At 45.1% G+C, this 16,403-nt stretch overlaps 1 protein-coding gene, 1 long non-coding RNA gene and 1 other non-coding gene across 16 annotated transcripts in view; all 3 read right to left on the minus strand.

Annotated features, from left to right (window-relative positions):
- LOC126987245 (alpha-N-acetylglucosaminidase-like) overlaps positions 1-16,403 on the minus strand; it is a 76,370-nt gene that overhangs the window by 42,090 nt on the left and 17,877 nt on the right. For all 9 annotated transcript variants that reach the window (XR_007740526.1, XR_007740514.1, XR_007740471.1 and 6 more), the window contains exons 9-18: positions 14,177-14,240; positions 13,227-13,372; positions 12,443-12,527; positions 9,672-9,821; positions 8,182-8,324; positions 6,390-6,462; positions 5,272-5,361; positions 3,623-3,964; positions 2,314-2,381; positions 492-612 (exon numbers count right to left, since the gene is read on the minus strand). Coding sequence is in view for 2 of the 9 variants with exons in the window: in XM_050844086.1 (XP_050700043.1) it covers positions 492-612; positions 2,314-2,381; positions 3,623-3,964; positions 5,272-5,361; positions 6,390-6,462; positions 8,182-8,324; positions 9,672-9,821; positions 12,443-12,527; positions 13,227-13,372; positions 14,177-14,240 (1,282 nt within the window). In the remaining 7 variants the exon portion in view is untranslated. The remainder of the gene's footprint in view (positions 1-491; positions 613-2,313; positions 2,382-3,622; positions 3,965-5,271; positions 5,362-6,389; positions 6,463-8,181; positions 8,325-9,671; positions 9,822-12,442; positions 12,528-13,226; positions 13,373-14,176; positions 14,241-16,403) is intronic.
- Trnav-gac (transfer RNA valine (anticodon GAC)) lies at positions 1,135-1,208 on the minus strand. The gene has a single exon. It is a non-coding gene; the product is annotated as a tRNA-Val (tRNA).
- Positions 6,762-8,097, minus strand: LOC126987580 (uncharacterized). 6 transcript variants are annotated; one of them, XR_007741035.1, is made up of 4 exons: positions 7,839-8,097; positions 7,542-7,640; positions 7,049-7,444; positions 6,762-6,949 (listed from the first exon to the last, which is right to left on the minus strand). It is a non-coding gene; the product is annotated as an uncharacterized LOC126987580 (long non-coding RNA). The 6 variants fall into 6 exon arrangements; XR_007741040.1 differs by having other exon boundaries at positions 7,049-7,147; positions 7,346-7,444; positions 7,542-8,097; XR_007741036.1 differs by lacking the exon at positions 7,542-7,640 and having other exon boundaries at positions 7,740-8,097.

The following is a 16,403-nucleotide window of genomic DNA, read 5'->3' on the forward strand; positions in this document are numbered from 1 at the left end:
AACATGATCCCCGCTGCTACCGGGTTAATGAATGATGTCTTGATCAGCAATATCACATGCACATACCTATGGGTAGGCGGTGGCTGAGTGGTAGCGTGCTGGGCCCACATTCACCGCACGATGGACGACGCGAGTTCGAATCCCCACGCTACCACCAGGGATTTTTCAGTCACCGCCGAGTGGCTTAAAACTACCCACATGCTGTCCTGAAGACCACCCATCAACCCGGACTCGAGAGGAAACCATCCAAGTGAATCAAGAAGGATTTCCGGGGGACAGCATGAGCCAAGAGAAGATGGCGCCACTATAAACACTTGCCTGCACCATGACGGGCTGGGGACGAACACCATCCAGGCCCCTCAAGCAAGCCTACCGGAGCTATAGGCATAGACGTAAAAAAATAAATAAATAAATAGATAAAATAAAAATACAGAACTGAGAAACAGAGTAGGAATGGAATGGAATGGTAGGGGGAGGGAAGACATATTTACCTTTGTATCATTAGCCCAAACGGATGCACTCTGGAGCCAGCTTCCCAAAAGGTAAACCGAATTACTCCCAAGAAGTATATCCATGTCCTTTATGAGGTCTTGTAGTTGATTGCTGTGGATCCTGAAATGAAAGAAAAACTGCATCATCACTTGAGTTTAAGTACCTTGGATCAGTTTGTGTAAGCATGGTGGTACAGAGGGAGGGACAAGAGAAAGGGTGATCTCATTTTACAAGAGAAAAATAAGAGTTCGAAAGTCAAGAAAGGTTAGATATGAAAAGGAAAGTTTGGTTTAGTCGGCGCAACATCTGTGGTCATATGCCGGAGAGAGACAGGAGGGGAAGGAATTATAGGAGAAGGGAACAGACCCCAGGAGGCGGGACACAACCCTCGATTAATACCTGGTACCCATTCACTGCTGGGTGGACAGGGGCGTAGGGTATCGGAAAAGGAAAAGTTGGAAAGTTTTGTTTAGTCGGCGCAACATCTGTGGTCATATGCCGGAGAGGGACAGAAGGGGAAGGAATTATAGGAGAAGGGAACAGATCCCAGGAGACGGGACACAACCCTCGATTAATACCTGGTACCCATTCACTGCTGGGTGGACAGGGGCGTAGGGTATCGGAAAAGCAACCCAAATTTTTTCGCTCCGCCTGGGAATCGAACCCGGGCTCTCTCGGTTGTCAGCTGAGTGTGCTAACCACTGCACCACGAAGCCTCCATAAAATGAAGAAAAAGCTGGACAAATATAGATTGGAGACAGGACAACTAAGGATTAATAAATGATTTTTAACCCGGTAGCAGCGACGGGCCAAATTTGTGGCTTCACCATGTAGCAGTGACAGGCCAAATTTGTGGCTTCACCGTGTAGCAGTGACGGGCAAAATTTGTGCCATGATATAAACCCCCCAAAATAGATGATACATAATCTGATCACAAATGCTTTGATATATATTATGAAATGGTTTGTGTGAGGGGTGATTTTTTCTCATTTTTCTCGCTTGGAGGGACCATTAAGAAACATGATCCCTGCTGCTACTGGGTTAACTAAGGCCCTTGTAACAGAGGTTTGACTGTATACATGGATTTTTTTTCATATTTTTATAATGGCCATATAGCAATGAATGAGAGAAAACATGTAAGGAATTTGGGTACACTGTGGTATTTGCTTCTCAGTTTTGCCAGTGTGACCCCAAAGCACAATTTTTCTCGTGTCACCTCCCCTCATTGGATATTTGTGGTACAGGTAACTCGATTTCCGCGAGTTTGGTTTATGTCTTTTTGAAATAACGCGGGGACCAAAACCCAAATAAATGTTTAATTTGCACGTTTTTTTTCACTTATAAGCAATATTTTATGGAGTGGCCACCAGATGTCTCACACAACTGGACTCACACAGCTGAGCTCATTTCTTCCTGCGCGCCACAATACTCACGTAAATCGAGAGTTACCTGTATACTGGGTAGGCGGTGGCTGAGTGGTAGTGTGCTGGGCAGACATTCACCACGTGATGGATGACGCGGGTTCGAATCCCCACGCTACCACCTGGGATTTTTCAGTCACCGCCGAGTGGCTTAAAACTACCCACATGCTGTCCTGAAGACCACCCATCAACCCGGACTCTGGAGGAAACCGTCCAAGTGAATCAAGGAGTTCCGGGGGGCAGCATGAGCCAAGAGAAGATGGCGCCACTATAAACACTTGCCTGCGCCATGACGGGCTGGGGACGACTACCATCCAGGCCCCTCAAGAGAGCCTACCAGTGCTATTGGCGTACACGAAAAAAAAAAAATAAATAAATAAATAGATAAATAAATACTTACTCAACTGCAGGAACATCTCCATTTCTGTAACTGGTGATAAGTCTCTTGATCAGGGTTGCAGCAGCTATCTGTAAAGTTTCCATACAAAGATGTGTTATTGTTAAGTGCATAAAAGTCACATCTGAATTGCCAGGTACATATATTGCAACTCCTTTGATTAAAAAAAAGATACTTCACTCAAGTTATCCAAAATGATCCTTAACCCAGTAGCAGCGACGGGCCAAATTTGTGGCTTTACCGTGTAGCAGCGACGGGCCAAATTTGTGGCTTCACCGTGTAGCAGCGACGGGCCAAATTTGTGGCTTTACCGTGTAGCAGCGACGGGCCAAATTTGTGGCTTTACCGTGTAGCAGCGACGGGCCAAATTTGTGGCTTTACCGTGTAGCAGCGACGGGCCAAATTTGTGCCATGATATAAACCCCCAAAAATAGACGATACATAAACTGATCACAAATGCTTTGATATATATTATGAAATGGTTTGTGTGAGGGGTGATTTTTCCTCATTTTTCTCGCTTGGAGGGACCATTAAGAAACATGATCCCCGCTGCTACCGGGTTAACCCCTTCAACACGAGGATGCGTATACTGTGTCCTTGCGTGCCCCGTACCATATCCGAGGACGTGTATTTTTTTTTTTTTTTTTTTTTTTACAGCAAAGGAGACAGCTCAAGGGCACAAAAAAGTAAACATTAATAAAAAAAAAAAAAGCCCGCTACTCGCTGCTCCTAAAAAGAATCCAAAGAGGTGGCCGAAAGATAAGTCAGTTTCGGGAGGAGAGGTGTCCTGATACCCTACTGTGTCCTGGCTCGCTTTAGCCAATATACAAGTTATGTTATCTCTATATTTATGCTTACATCTCAAAACTATCAATTAATTTATGTCTCTCTATGTGCACCATTTAATTCTACATGTTTTCATATATAATACATGATGATTGTGTTGAGTTTATGGCTGAAAACTTGTAATATTCAATAGCGACATTTGAAATTTGGTGCGCGCTGTGATCTCGGATACGGCGCGGGGCTCTGTTTTGGCCCGGCCGTAGTGAGTTTCTTTATGTGCACCATTTAATTCTGCATGTTTTCATGTATAATACGTGATAATTATGTTGAATTTATGGCTGAAAACTTGTAATATTCAATAGCGACATTTGAAATTTGGCGCGCGGTGTGATCTCGGATACGGCGCGGGGCTCTGTTTTGGCCCAGCTGTAGTGAAGGGGTTAAGTGGTGACCCTATGAGGAGTTCTGAGAAGAGACATTAGAACAGACTGCAGGCAAACAAGAGCACATAATCTTAACAACATACCTGCATCAGTTCCCGCGTTACTTCTACCAGATCGTACTTGTATGTCTCTTCGTCAAATAAATCAAGCTCTTCCTTTAAAACATTTCCATCGCTGTCATATGTTCTTTTCTTTCCTTTAGTCTGACCTCTGCACTTTTGGTTCTTTTTCTTTTGAACTCGGCTTTCATTTCCAGAGGGTTTGAATCCACTTAATGGCAGCAGGATTTCATTACGATCTCTTGCTGCAGTCACATTCAGGCCGTGTCTCTTAATTTCACAGATATTTCGGTGTCTTTGATGTCCTTTAGCTGTGTGAATCAGAAGGTCCCACGCCATTACTAAGTCTTTCAGGAAGTACCAAATCTGAAGAAAAAAAATATTCATAGTTAGGAAGATCACACACACACCCGTACAAGATGGAGGATGGATGCAAGACCCCGCCCTCTCCCTAGCCATCCACTTCCATCGGCGATCCTTCACGTCATGTTGTTAGGAAGAGAAAAGAAACATTAAACACTAGTGGTGATGTTAGGTGAGCCCTTGAGATGTAGTAGTCACCTCTCAAATTTCATGCTCCTTCCCCTCAGTGATACTTAGAAGATGGGCGCAACAAACACAGACTACTAAGTGTATTTCCCTCGTCTGCCTGTTTTGTGCGTCTTCAATGTTTAACTTTTCTTGTATTTGTTTTTCTTTGAGTGTCTGTCCTTGTCCTGCTATACATTCCTTTTACACATTGTTCCACACATATACATCAACACCTAAGTCACCCACACCTCACAAAATTCACACAAATGCATACACACACAAACACCTTTTCTTTGTGTTCTGTTGGTGCCCATGACTTCGTAACCCTGGCGGATATGACTTTCTCTACCCGTGAACCGATTTGCACTCGCTACCACCAACAGTCGCGTGGCCGGATGGAAAATAAGGAGTGGCTGAGGGGCGAGCGGCTTGGAATTTTCCGGTGACCCTTCTCCCTGTTATGCGCTCCGCCCCCTCCCTTCCCCTCATCCCCACCACCACACCCGACATGACCTGTGTCTTCTGTAAACGCACACTACCACTCAGCCACCGCCTACCCAAATACTATCAATACTATTAATCACTAATTTTTTATAGCCTGACTATTAAGACTTGTAGCATGACACATGTTCACAGTGGCTGATTAGGTAGGATTGGGTAGGCCGTGGCTGAGTGGTAGCGTGCTGGGCCTACATTCACCGCGTGATGGACGACGCGAGTTCGAATCCCCACGCTACCACCTGGGATTTTTCAGTCACCGCCGAGTGGCTTAAAACTACCCACATGGTGCCCTGAAGACCACCCATCAACCCGGACTCTAGAGGAAACCGTCCAAGTGAATCAAGAACGAGTTCCGGGGGGCAGCATGAGCCAAGAGAACATGGCGCCACTATAAACACTTGCCTGTGCCAATATGGACTGGGGCTGACTACCATCCAGGCCCCTCAAGAAAGGCCCATCGGCACTACACACACACACACACACACACACACACACACACACAAAAAAAAAAAAAAAAAAAAAAAAAAAAAAAGTTGTCTACTGAAAAAAAATAATAATAATAAAAATAAAAGAAAATAGCAAATGTCGTCATTGTAACAGTGCTAATATCCTGTGCGTTATTTGCAAGGCATACTGCTTACCTTTGTCTTTGGCCTCAGGGTGGGTCGCCTCATCAACGGAATGAATCGTCCATGAAACCTGATCGGCTGAGAACAATTGTAGATGCTCGCCTGAAAGATAATATACCATGAAAATGTGTGTGTGTGTGTGTGTGTGTGTGTGTGTGTGTGTGTATGTGTGTGTATTTACCTAGTTGTAGTTTTATAGGCCTGGGGTTTACGCTCGTGTGGTCCCGTCTCCGTATCTGCATTTAACCAACTTTTCCTTCAAGCTTTGCACACTCCTTGCCGATACGACATCCTCACTTCGTCTGTTCCAAACCTCTATATTTCTTTGCGGGAAGCTATATTTCTTTACGTCTCTCAAGCATCTTCCCTTCCTCAATTTTTTACTATGTCCTCTTGTGTTCCTAGTGTGTGTGTGTGTGTGTGTGTGTGTGTGTGTGTGTATTTACCTAGTTGTGACATACAGGAAAAGAGCTACACTCGCGCTGTCCCGTCTCCATATCCTCTCTTATCCAACTTTTCCTTAAAATCATGAATGTTTCTTGCACAAACCACCTCCTCCTCCAGTCCATTCCACAGCTCAATGCTTCTGTTTGGGACGCTAAACTTTTTCATGTCTCACCTACACGAGAGAGAAACGAGAGGACATGGAAAGAAGTTGAGGGCGACCACGTGTAGGCGAGATGTGGAAAAGTTTAGCTTCCCAAACAGAAGCATTGAGCTGTGGAGTGGACTGGGGGAGGAGGTGGTTTGTGCAAGATACATTCGTGATTTTAAGGAAAAGTTGGATAAGAGAGGATATGGAGATGGGACAGCGCGAGTGTAGCTCTTTTCCTGTATGTCACAACTAGGTAAACACACACACACACACACACACACACACACACACACACACACACACACACAATTGTATTTTAGTCTCTTTGTTTTCTTTTCTGTTTACATTGAAGAAAAAAAAATCATGTTTTATAAGGCAAAATGTATAGCAGTTCAATTCTACTGTATCTTGCAAATACCCAGATGTGAATTGTTAAAAGGGGCATTTTATATAATGTTATCAATGCCCTTTTTTACATACACAAAAACTAATTTTCTTATGAGAGATTCAATTTTCTTAAATCTAAAGAACTAACCAGCAGCAGCTTCCACGCCTCTTCTAACTTCTTATTTCGAGCTCCATATCTCCTCCTAGCGTACTGGACCGCCCTGGAGGCAAACAAGGGCATGGATTAATATCATACAAGATGGCGCCACTATAAACACTCGCCTGCGCCATAACGGGCTGGGCCGACCATCAGGCCCCACCGGGAAGAAGCCTACTGGTGAAAAATAAAAATAAAAATAAAAATAAAAAATAAAAAATAAATAATTAATGTGATGAATAGATAAATGGATGATAAGAGTGACTGATCAATAATCTCTCTCTCTCTCTCTCTCTCTCTCTCTCTCTCTCTCTCTCTCTCTCTCTCTCTCTCTCTCTCTCTCTCTCTCTCTCTTGTGTTAATCTTTAGTTAATCCCTTGACTGTGGATTTCCTACAGTCAGACATCACCAAGCTACAGGAATGGATCAAAAAGTGGCTGCTACAATTCAATGAAGAAAAATGTAAAGTCCTGCACCTTGGGAGAGGATATCCAGCACACCAATACCACATGGGAAACACTCCACTATCCACCACAGAGGCAGAGAAAGACCTGGGAGTGTATGTTACCAGGCTACCCGTGAAGGGATATCCAGCACACCAATAGCACATGGGAAGCACTTCACTATCCACCACAGAGGCAGAGAAAGACCTGGGAGTGTATGTTATCAGGCTACCAGTGAAGGGATATCCAGCACACCAATACCACATGGGAAACACTCCACTATCCACCACAGAGGCAGAGAAAGACCTGGGAGTGTATGTTATCAGGCTACCAGTGAAGGGATATCCAGCACACCAATACCACATGGGAAACACTCCACTATCCACCACAGAGGCAGAGAAAGACCTGGGAGTGTATGTTACCAGGCTACCAGTGAAGGGATATCCAGCACACCAATACCACATGGGAAACACTCCACTATCCACCACAGAGGCAGAGAAAGACCTGGGAGTGTATGTTACCAGGCTACCAGTGAAGGGATATCCAGCACACCAATACCACATGGGAAACACTCCACTATCCACCACAGAGGCAGAGAAAGACCTGGGAGTGTATGTTACCAGGCTACCCGTGAAGGGATATCCAGCACACCAATAGCACATGGGAAACACTCCACTATCCACCACTGAGGCAGAAAGACCTGGGAGTGTATGTTACCAGGCTACCAGTGAAGGGATATCCAGCACACCAATACCACATGGGAAACACTCCACTATCCACCACAGAGGCAGAGAAAGACCTGGGAGTGTATGTTGCCAGGCTACCAGTGAAGGGATATCCAGCATACCAATACCACATGGGAAACACTCCACTATCCACCACAGAGGCAGAGAAAGACCTGGGAGTGTATGTTACCAGGCTACCAGTGAAGGGATATCCAGCACACCAATACCACATGGGAAACACTCCACTATCCACCACAGAGGCAGAGAACGACCTGGGAGTGTATGTTATCAGGCTACCAGTGAAGGGATATCCAGCACACCAATACCACATGGGAAACACTCCACTATCCACCACAGAGGCAGAGAAAGACCTGGGAGTGTATGTTACCAGGCTACCAGTGAAGGGATATCCAGCACACCAATACCACATGGGAAACACTCCACTATCCACCACAGAGGCAGAGAAAGACCTGGGAGTGTATGTTACCAGGCTACCAGTGAAGGCGAAATCCGTGCTAATCGCAGCGGACAGGTTAAAGAGTTGAGCAGCAGAAGGAAGTTGCCAGCACTAATGATGATGATGATGAATACAAAGATATCTAAGAATGTACTTACCATTCTGCCACATTTTCTATATTGCTTCTCCAGGACATTTCGGACATAAGATCAAATATTACATAATTTGACCCAATGCCTTCTGGAGTCATGCCTGTCCCAACCATGCTGGAGTTGGGATACTGCTGTGCCTCCTGCAGGTTCTGTAACATATGAATTGACAATATTTGAAAGAGTTGGAAGGTTTCGTTTAGTCGGCGCAACATCTGTGGTCATATGCCGGAGAGAGACAGAAGGGGAAGGAATTATAGGAGAAGGGAACAGTTGGAAAGTTTGGTTTAGTGGGCGCAACATCTGTGGTCATATGCCGGAGAGAGACAGAAGGGGAAGGAATTATAGGAGAAGGGAACAGTTGGAAAGTTTGGTTTAGTGGGCGCTACATCTGTGGTCATATGCCGGAGAGAGACAGAAGGGGAAGGAATTATAGGAGAAGGGAACAGACCCCAGGAGACGGGACACAACCCCCGATTAATACCTGGTACCCATTCACTGCTGGGTGGACAGGGGCGTAGGGTATCGGAAAAGCCGCCCAAATTTTTCCACTCCGCCAGGGAATCGAACCCGGGCTCTCTCGGTTGTGAGCCGAGTGTGCTAACCACTGCACCACGAAGCCCCCCGACAATATTTGAAACACAATAAAATATAAAATAAAAGTTTGTTTCCTAAGTTAGATGCTTATAAGCCTAATCATTACTTATCTCTTGATCAGTTGTCTTTACATAAAATTTTTTCCATACATCTGAAGAGGATAGGGCAGACATTCTATAGTATAATAGCATAATATAATATAATATGCAATAATCTTTGAACACTTTCTTATCAAATTTAAGGGATTTCAACAGTATAGAGATAAGTTAATGTAGAATGCTGGATGCTGTGGGGCTGCAGGAGGGGGGGAGGCATGCAGTTATAAAGTTAAGAAGAGCAGTCAGCGTGAAAATGTCATTAGAAGATAGAGAGGAAACATTGTGGAAGAATTTAACCCGGTAGCAGCGACGGGCCAAATTTGTGGCTTTACCGTGTAGCAGTGACAGGCCAAATTTGTGGCTTTACCGTGTAGCAGCGACGGGCCAAATTTGTGGCTTTACCATGTAGCAGCGACAGGCCAAATTTGTGGCTTTACCGTGTAGCAGCGACGGGCCAAATTTGTGGCTTTACCGTGTAGCAGCGACGGGCCAAATTTGTGCCATGATATAAACCCCCAAAAATAGATGATACATAATCTGATCACAAATGCTTTGATATGTATTATGAAATGGTTTGTGTGAGGGGTGATTTTTTCTCATTTTTCTCGCTTAGAGGGACCATTAAGAAACATGATCCCCGCTGATACCGGGTTAATTTTTCCCCTCTAGCCATCCACCTTTACCGTAAAACAAATATAATAGTTTGTTAGTGATGCGTTCCCTTGTCCTTGCCTACTCAGTATCTCATCGCAATCGGTGAAATGAATAATTACGATATACTTTTTTTTAAGAATTTTGTCTCACCTTCATAAGAATTCCAACGTTGCCAAAGAGACCTCTCACTCCTCCATAGTTGTTCAGTAAACAGAAGACAAAAGGCTGCCCATAGAAACTCTCCAAGCGTCCGTACTGAGGGTAAACTTCTGCGGCTAAATCAAGGACCAACATCTTGCCCTGGAAAAGAAAAAAAAACTATGTATTTATTTAGTTGTATTTACCTAGTTGTGATATATGAAGTTGGAAAGTTTGGTTTAGTCGGTGCAACATCTGTGGTCATATGCCGGAGAGAGACTTTAGGGGGAAGGAATTATAGGAGAAGGGAACAGACCCCAGGAGACGAGACACAACCCCCGATTAATACCTGGTACCTATTCACTGCTGGGTGGACAGGGGCGTAGGGTATTGGAAAAGGAAAAGTTGGAAAGTTTGGTTTAGTGGGCGCAACATCTGTGGTCATATGCCGGAGAGAGACAGAAGGGGAAGGAATTATAGGAGAAGGGAACAGTTGGAAAGTTTGGTTTAGTCGGTGCAACATCTGTGGTCATATACCGGAGAGAGACAGAAGGGGAAGGAATTATAGGAGAAGGGAACAGTTGGAAAGTTTGGTTTAGTCGGTGCAACATCTGTGGTCATATACGGAGAGACAGAAGGGGAAGGAATTATAGGAGAAGGGAACAGTTGGAAAGTTTGGTTTAGTCGGTGCAACATCTGTGGTCATATACCGGAGAGAGACAGAAGGGGAAGGAATTATAGGAGAAGGGAACAGTTGGAAAGTTTGGTTTAGTCGGCGCAACATCTGTGGTCATATGCCGGAGAGAGACAGAAGGGGAAGGAATTATAGGAGAAAGGAACAGACCCCAGGAGACGGGACACAACCCCCGATTAATACCTGGTACCCATTCACTGCTGGGTGGACAGGGGCATAGGGTATTGGAAAAGGAAAAGTTGGAAAGTTTTGTTTAGTCGGTGCAACATCTGTGGTCATATACCGGAGAGAGACAGAAGGGGAAGGAATTATAGGAGAAGGGAACAGACCCCAGGAGACGGGACACAACCCCCGATTAATACCTGGTAACCTATCACTGCTGGGTGGACAGGGGCGTAGGGTATCAGAAAAGGAAAAGTTGGAGAGTTTTGTTTAGTCGGTGCAACATCTGTGGTCATATACCGGAGAGAGACAGAAGGGGAAGGAATTATAGGAGAAGGGAACAGACCCCAGGAGACGGGACACAACCCCTGATTAATACCTGGTACCCATTCACTGCTGGGTGGACAGGGGCGTAGGGTATCAGAAAAGGCGCCCAAATTTTTCCACCCCGCCCGGGAATCGAACCCGGGCTCTCTCGGTTGTGAGCTGAGTGTGCTAACCACTGCACCACGAAGCCCCCTATATGAAAGGTAAGCTACACTCACTGTCAAAGGGTCCTGTCTCCAAATCTCAGTTATCAAGTTTAGCTTTAATGTCACCAATAGTTTTGGTTTGAACTTACTCCTTTTCGAGGTCATCTCCAGGTTCATGTAAGAGAAAAGCTGTAGGCGGTGGCTGAGTGGTTAGCGTGCGGGCCCCGCATTCACCGCGTGATGGACGACGCAAGTTCGAATCTGTCGCTAACACCTGGGATTTTTCAGTCACCGCCGAGTTGCTTAACCCTTTCACTACGGCCGGGCCAAAACAGTGCCCCGCGCCGTATCTGGGATCGCCACGCGTGCTAAATTTCAAATGTCGGTATTGAATATAACAAGTTTTCAGCCATAAACTCAACATAATCATCATGTATTATATATGAAAACATGCAGAATTAAATGGTGCACATAAAGAAACTCACTACGGCCGGGCCAAAACTGCGCCCCGCACCATATCTGGGATTGCAGCGCGCACCAAATTTCAAATGTCGCTATTGAATATAACAAGTTTTCAGCCATAAACTCAACACAATCATCATGTATTATATATGAAAACATGAAGAATTAAATGGTGCACATAAAGAAACACAAATTAATTGATAATTTTGAGATCTAAGCATAAATATCGAGATAAAACAACTCATATATTGGCTAAAGCAAGCCAGGACCCAATATGCGCGTCCTCGGATATGGTACAGGGCACACAAGGACGCAGTATATGCGTCCTTGTGTTGAAGGGGTTAAGACTACCCACATGCTGTCCTGAGGACCACCCATCAACCCAGACTCTAGAGGAAACCGTCCAAGTGAATCAAGAACGAGTTCTGAGGGGCAGCATGAGCCAAGAGAAGATGGCGCCACTATAAACACTTGCCTGTGCCATGACGGGCTGGGTCCGACTACCATCCAGGCCCCTCAAGCAAGCCTAATGGCACTATAGGCTGACATGTAAAAAAAAGAAAAAAAGAAGAGCTATATTTCTGAGACACCTTCCTCAATTTCTTTCTGCGACCTCTTGGTGAGTGCCAATACAATTGTCACATTCAAAAATAGATTAGATAAATTCATGGATAGTGATATTAGGTGGGGTTAGATACACGGGAGCTTAGGTTCAAAGGAGCTGACTTGTACAGACCTGCCGGCCTCCTGCAGACTCCTACGTTCTTATGTTCTTATGTTCATCCAGCAAGCCTCCAAACACCTATACCTTGGTCTTGGCCTAGGAGACCTGAACTTCCAAGGGCTTCTCCCCCTTGTGCAGTGCCTTGAGGGCCATCATCATAACCTTCAGTGAATCTACAAGGATTACTGCATCACTGGCACAAACAAGGTCAATGACCCTGATATTGCCAATGGATGCTCCACAATCACTCACTCACTCACTCTCTCACCTGAGGGACTGAAGTAAGATATGCCTTTGCCTGAGGTTTTTGCCAAAAGTCCTCATCGCTGAAAAACATCCAGCCCTGAGTCACCCTGGAAAATAAAGAAATATAATAAGTATGTGTAGGAGTGTGTGACTATGTGTATTTGCCTAGGTGTAGTTTGCAGGGTCTGAACTACACTCATGTGGTCCTGTCTCTATGCAGGTAACTCTTGATTTACGCGAGTTTGGTTTACGTGTTTTTGAAATAACGCGGGGTCCAAAATCCAAATGTTTGATTTACACATTTTTTCACTTATATGCGATATTTTATGGAGTGGCCACCAGATGTCTCACGCAACTGGACTCACACGGCCACACAGCTGAGCTCAGTTCTTCCCGCGCGCCGCTTGAACAACAATACAGTACCCACGCTGCCACGCTACTCAACAACAACAACACCCTCGCTGCTGTGGAGTGGCCACCAGATGTCTCACACAACTGGACTCACACGGCCACACAGCTGAGCTCAGTTCTTCCCGCGCGCCACTTGAACAACAATACAGTACCCACGCTGCCACGCTACTCAACAACAACAACACCCTCGCTGCTGTGCTACCACGAGGGGAAGGGCAGCCAGAGGAGGAACCACGACAGGGAGAGGAGTCAGAGTGATACAGTAGGCAATAAAGGTACAAACCTACCTCTTGTTTGATTTACATTGTTTTTGATTTACGCGACCTCCTCAAGGACACAATACTCGCATAAATTGAGAGTTACCTGTACTTGGTTTAATTTCTGTGTGTACTCACCAGATTGCCTGTGGGTCACCTTTAGTAAGTGATCTATATATGGAGCGGCTGACGTCTGCCAAGTAAGTTAGGTTGGATGATGCTGGGGTCATTTCATTGAATGGGTCACTGAGGTAGAGGTGGTCTGTGCCCATTTCTAAGATTACCTGAAATAGTAAAATAAACACAGCTGAAAACTGCAACACTATAACTTTGTATGAGAAAAATAAAAAACATCTTTTGTGGAGTATTCTTAATATGCTCAGCGCCCCTCCATCCACTCATGACCAGTCTCCTCCAACCTTTCTCTCTCTCTCTCTCCTCGTGTTTGTTTTTTTGTTCGTTTGTGTGTGTGTGCGTGTATGAATAAGAGAGAGAGAGAGAGAGAGAGAGAGAGAGAGAGAGGGCATGGCAGGTCACGAGAGAGAGAGAGAGAGAGAAAGGAGGGGATAGCCAATCACAGCAAGTTGTCACCCTGTAGGAGTTGGCAGGTGTCACCAACAAGAACACTGGCCAGGCAGATCCGGCTGAAGTGAGCGAGGTTTTAGTGATGCCAACTGTATGTGTATATGTGTATGTACGCCTGCTTAGTGTTCTGCGGAGAGAGGCCAGCTGTGCAGCACTTGGTGGAGGAGGCAGCGACAGCATCTTCCTAAGTGCTGGGGTCCGTGGCTGTGTCTATGTGCTGGCTGTGTGTTTTGAAGTGTGAAGGTTCTTTTTTTTTTCATTTTTTTTTACAGCAAAGGAGACAGCTCAAGGGCACAAAAAAGTAAACATTAATAAAAAAAAGCCCGCTACTCGCTGCTCCTAAAAAGAATCCAAAGAGGTGGCCGAAAGATAGGTCAGTTTCGGGAGGAGAGGTGTCCTGATACCTGGGGTCACTTCCGGGTACTCTGGAAAATCTGATAGTCCCGAGTGTCCATGACCCCTTGCATCATCCCAGATTAAAGGACTTTTGCTGAATATCTTACCTTTCTTACGAATTCTTCCCCAATTTTCACAAACAGAGGGTCCTTTGGGTCCAGGAAATAGGTTCTGTAGGAGTAAATAATTGTTTTAATCAATTTTGGAGAAAAAACTACGGTACCAATAAAAATATTATCCTTAACCTGGTATCTGCGGGGATCATGTTTCTTAATGGTCCCTCTAAGCGAGAATAGTGAGAAAAAATCATCACTCAAGCAAACCATTTCATAATATATATCAAAGCATTTGTGATCGGTTTATGCATCATCTATTTTTGAGGGTTTATATCAGGGCACAAATTTGGCCCGTCGCTGCTACACGGTAAAGCCACAAATTTGGCCCGTCACTGCTACACGGTAAAGCCACAAATTTGGCCCGTCACTGCTACACGGTAAAGCCACAAATTTGGCCCGTCGCTGCTACACGGTAAAGCCACAAATTTGGCCCGTCACTGCTACATGGTAAAGCCACAAATTTGGCCCGTCGCTGCTACACGGTAAAGCCACAAATTTGTCCCGTCGCTGCTACACGGTAAAGCCACAAATTTGGCCCGTCACTGGTACACGGTAAAGCCACAAATTTGGCCCGTCGCTGCTACACGGTAAAGCCACAAATTTGGCCCGTCGCTGCTACACGGTAAAGCCACAAATTTGGCCCGTTGCTGCTACACGGTAAAGCCACAAATTTGTCCCGTTGCTGCTACACGGTAAAGCCACAAATTTGGCCCGTCGCTGATACCAGGTTATTAGTATAAAGTTTCATATGAAGTTAGTATTAATTGCAACCATGTAAAATATAAAACAAAATAATTCCCCTATTATATCTTTCAAAGGCAGCTAGACCAAACATTTGTTGCAATGGGAATACGGCCATGGTACAATCTCATGTCTCAGTCTTTTCCTCTAAAAACTGTGACCAAGGCGTGAACTTTTAACATAACCCCCCACAACACCACAACTCCTGAAGTACCCAAAAATTATATAAATGTGGTTTCTAGATTAATTTTTGTGGCTTTACCGTGTAGCAGCGACGGGCCAAATTTGTGGCTTTACTGTGTAGCAGCGATGGGCCAAATTTGTGGCTTTACCGTGTAGCAGCGACGGGCCAAATTTGTGGCTTTACCGTGTAGCAGTGACAGGCCAAATTTGTGGCTTTACCGTGTAGCAGTGACGGGCCAAATTTGTGGCTTTACCGTGTAGCAGCGACGGGCCAAATTTGTGGCTTTATCGTGTAGCAGTGACGGGCCAAATTTGTGGCTTTACCGTGTAGCAGTGACGGGCCAAATTTGTGGCTTTACCGTGTAGTAGCGACGGGCCAAATTTGTGGCTTTACCGTGTAACATGTGATTAGCCAAATTTGTGGCTTTACCGTGTAGCATGGCCAGCCAAATTTGTGGCTTTACCGTGCGATGGGCCAAATTTGTGCCGTGTTATAACCCCCAAAAATAGATGATACATAATCTGATCACAAATGCTTTGATATATATTATGAAATGGTTTGTGTGAGGGGTGATTTTTTCTCATTTTTCTCGCTTGGAGGGACCATTAAGAAACATGATCCTCGCTGCTACCAGGTTAAGCATAACACCCCAAAGCACAACAACTCGCGAAGCACCCAAAAATTATATACATGTGGTTTCTAGATTAATTTTCGTAGTTAAGTGGTCTGTCTTACCCCATCTTCCTCTATTCAGTGACAGTTGGAAAAAAGTGTGATGTAAACAAGAAATGGCAATAGATTCAATCATGATGGTTAACCCGGTAGCAGCGGGGATCATGTTTCTTAATGGTCCCTCTAAGCGAGAAAAATGAGAAAAAATCACCCCTCACACAAACCATTTCATAATACATATCAAAGCATTTGTGATCAGATTATGTATCATCTATTTTGGGGGTTTATATCATGGCACAAATTTGGCCTGTCGCTGCTACACGGTAAAGCCACAAATTTGGCCCGTCGCTGCTACACAGTAAAGCCACCAATTTGGCCTGTCGCTGCTACACGGTAAAGCCATAAATTCGGCCCGTCACTGCTACACGGTAGAGCCACAAATTTGGCCCGTCGCTGCTACATGGTAAAGCCACAAATTTGGCCCGTCGCTGCTACACGGTAAAGCCACAAATTTGGCCCGTCGCTGCTACACGGTAAAGCCACAAATTTGGCCCGTCGCTGCTACACGGCAAAGCCACAAATTTGGCCCGTTGCTGCTACCGGGTTAAATATATAAATCAA

This window comes from Eriocheir sinensis, chromosome 6, assembly GCF_024679095.1.
Source record: "Eriocheir sinensis breed Jianghai 21 chromosome 6, ASM2467909v1, whole genome shotgun sequence".
NCBI classification, from domain to species: Eukaryota; Metazoa; Arthropoda; class Malacostraca; order Decapoda; family Varunidae; genus Eriocheir; species Eriocheir sinensis.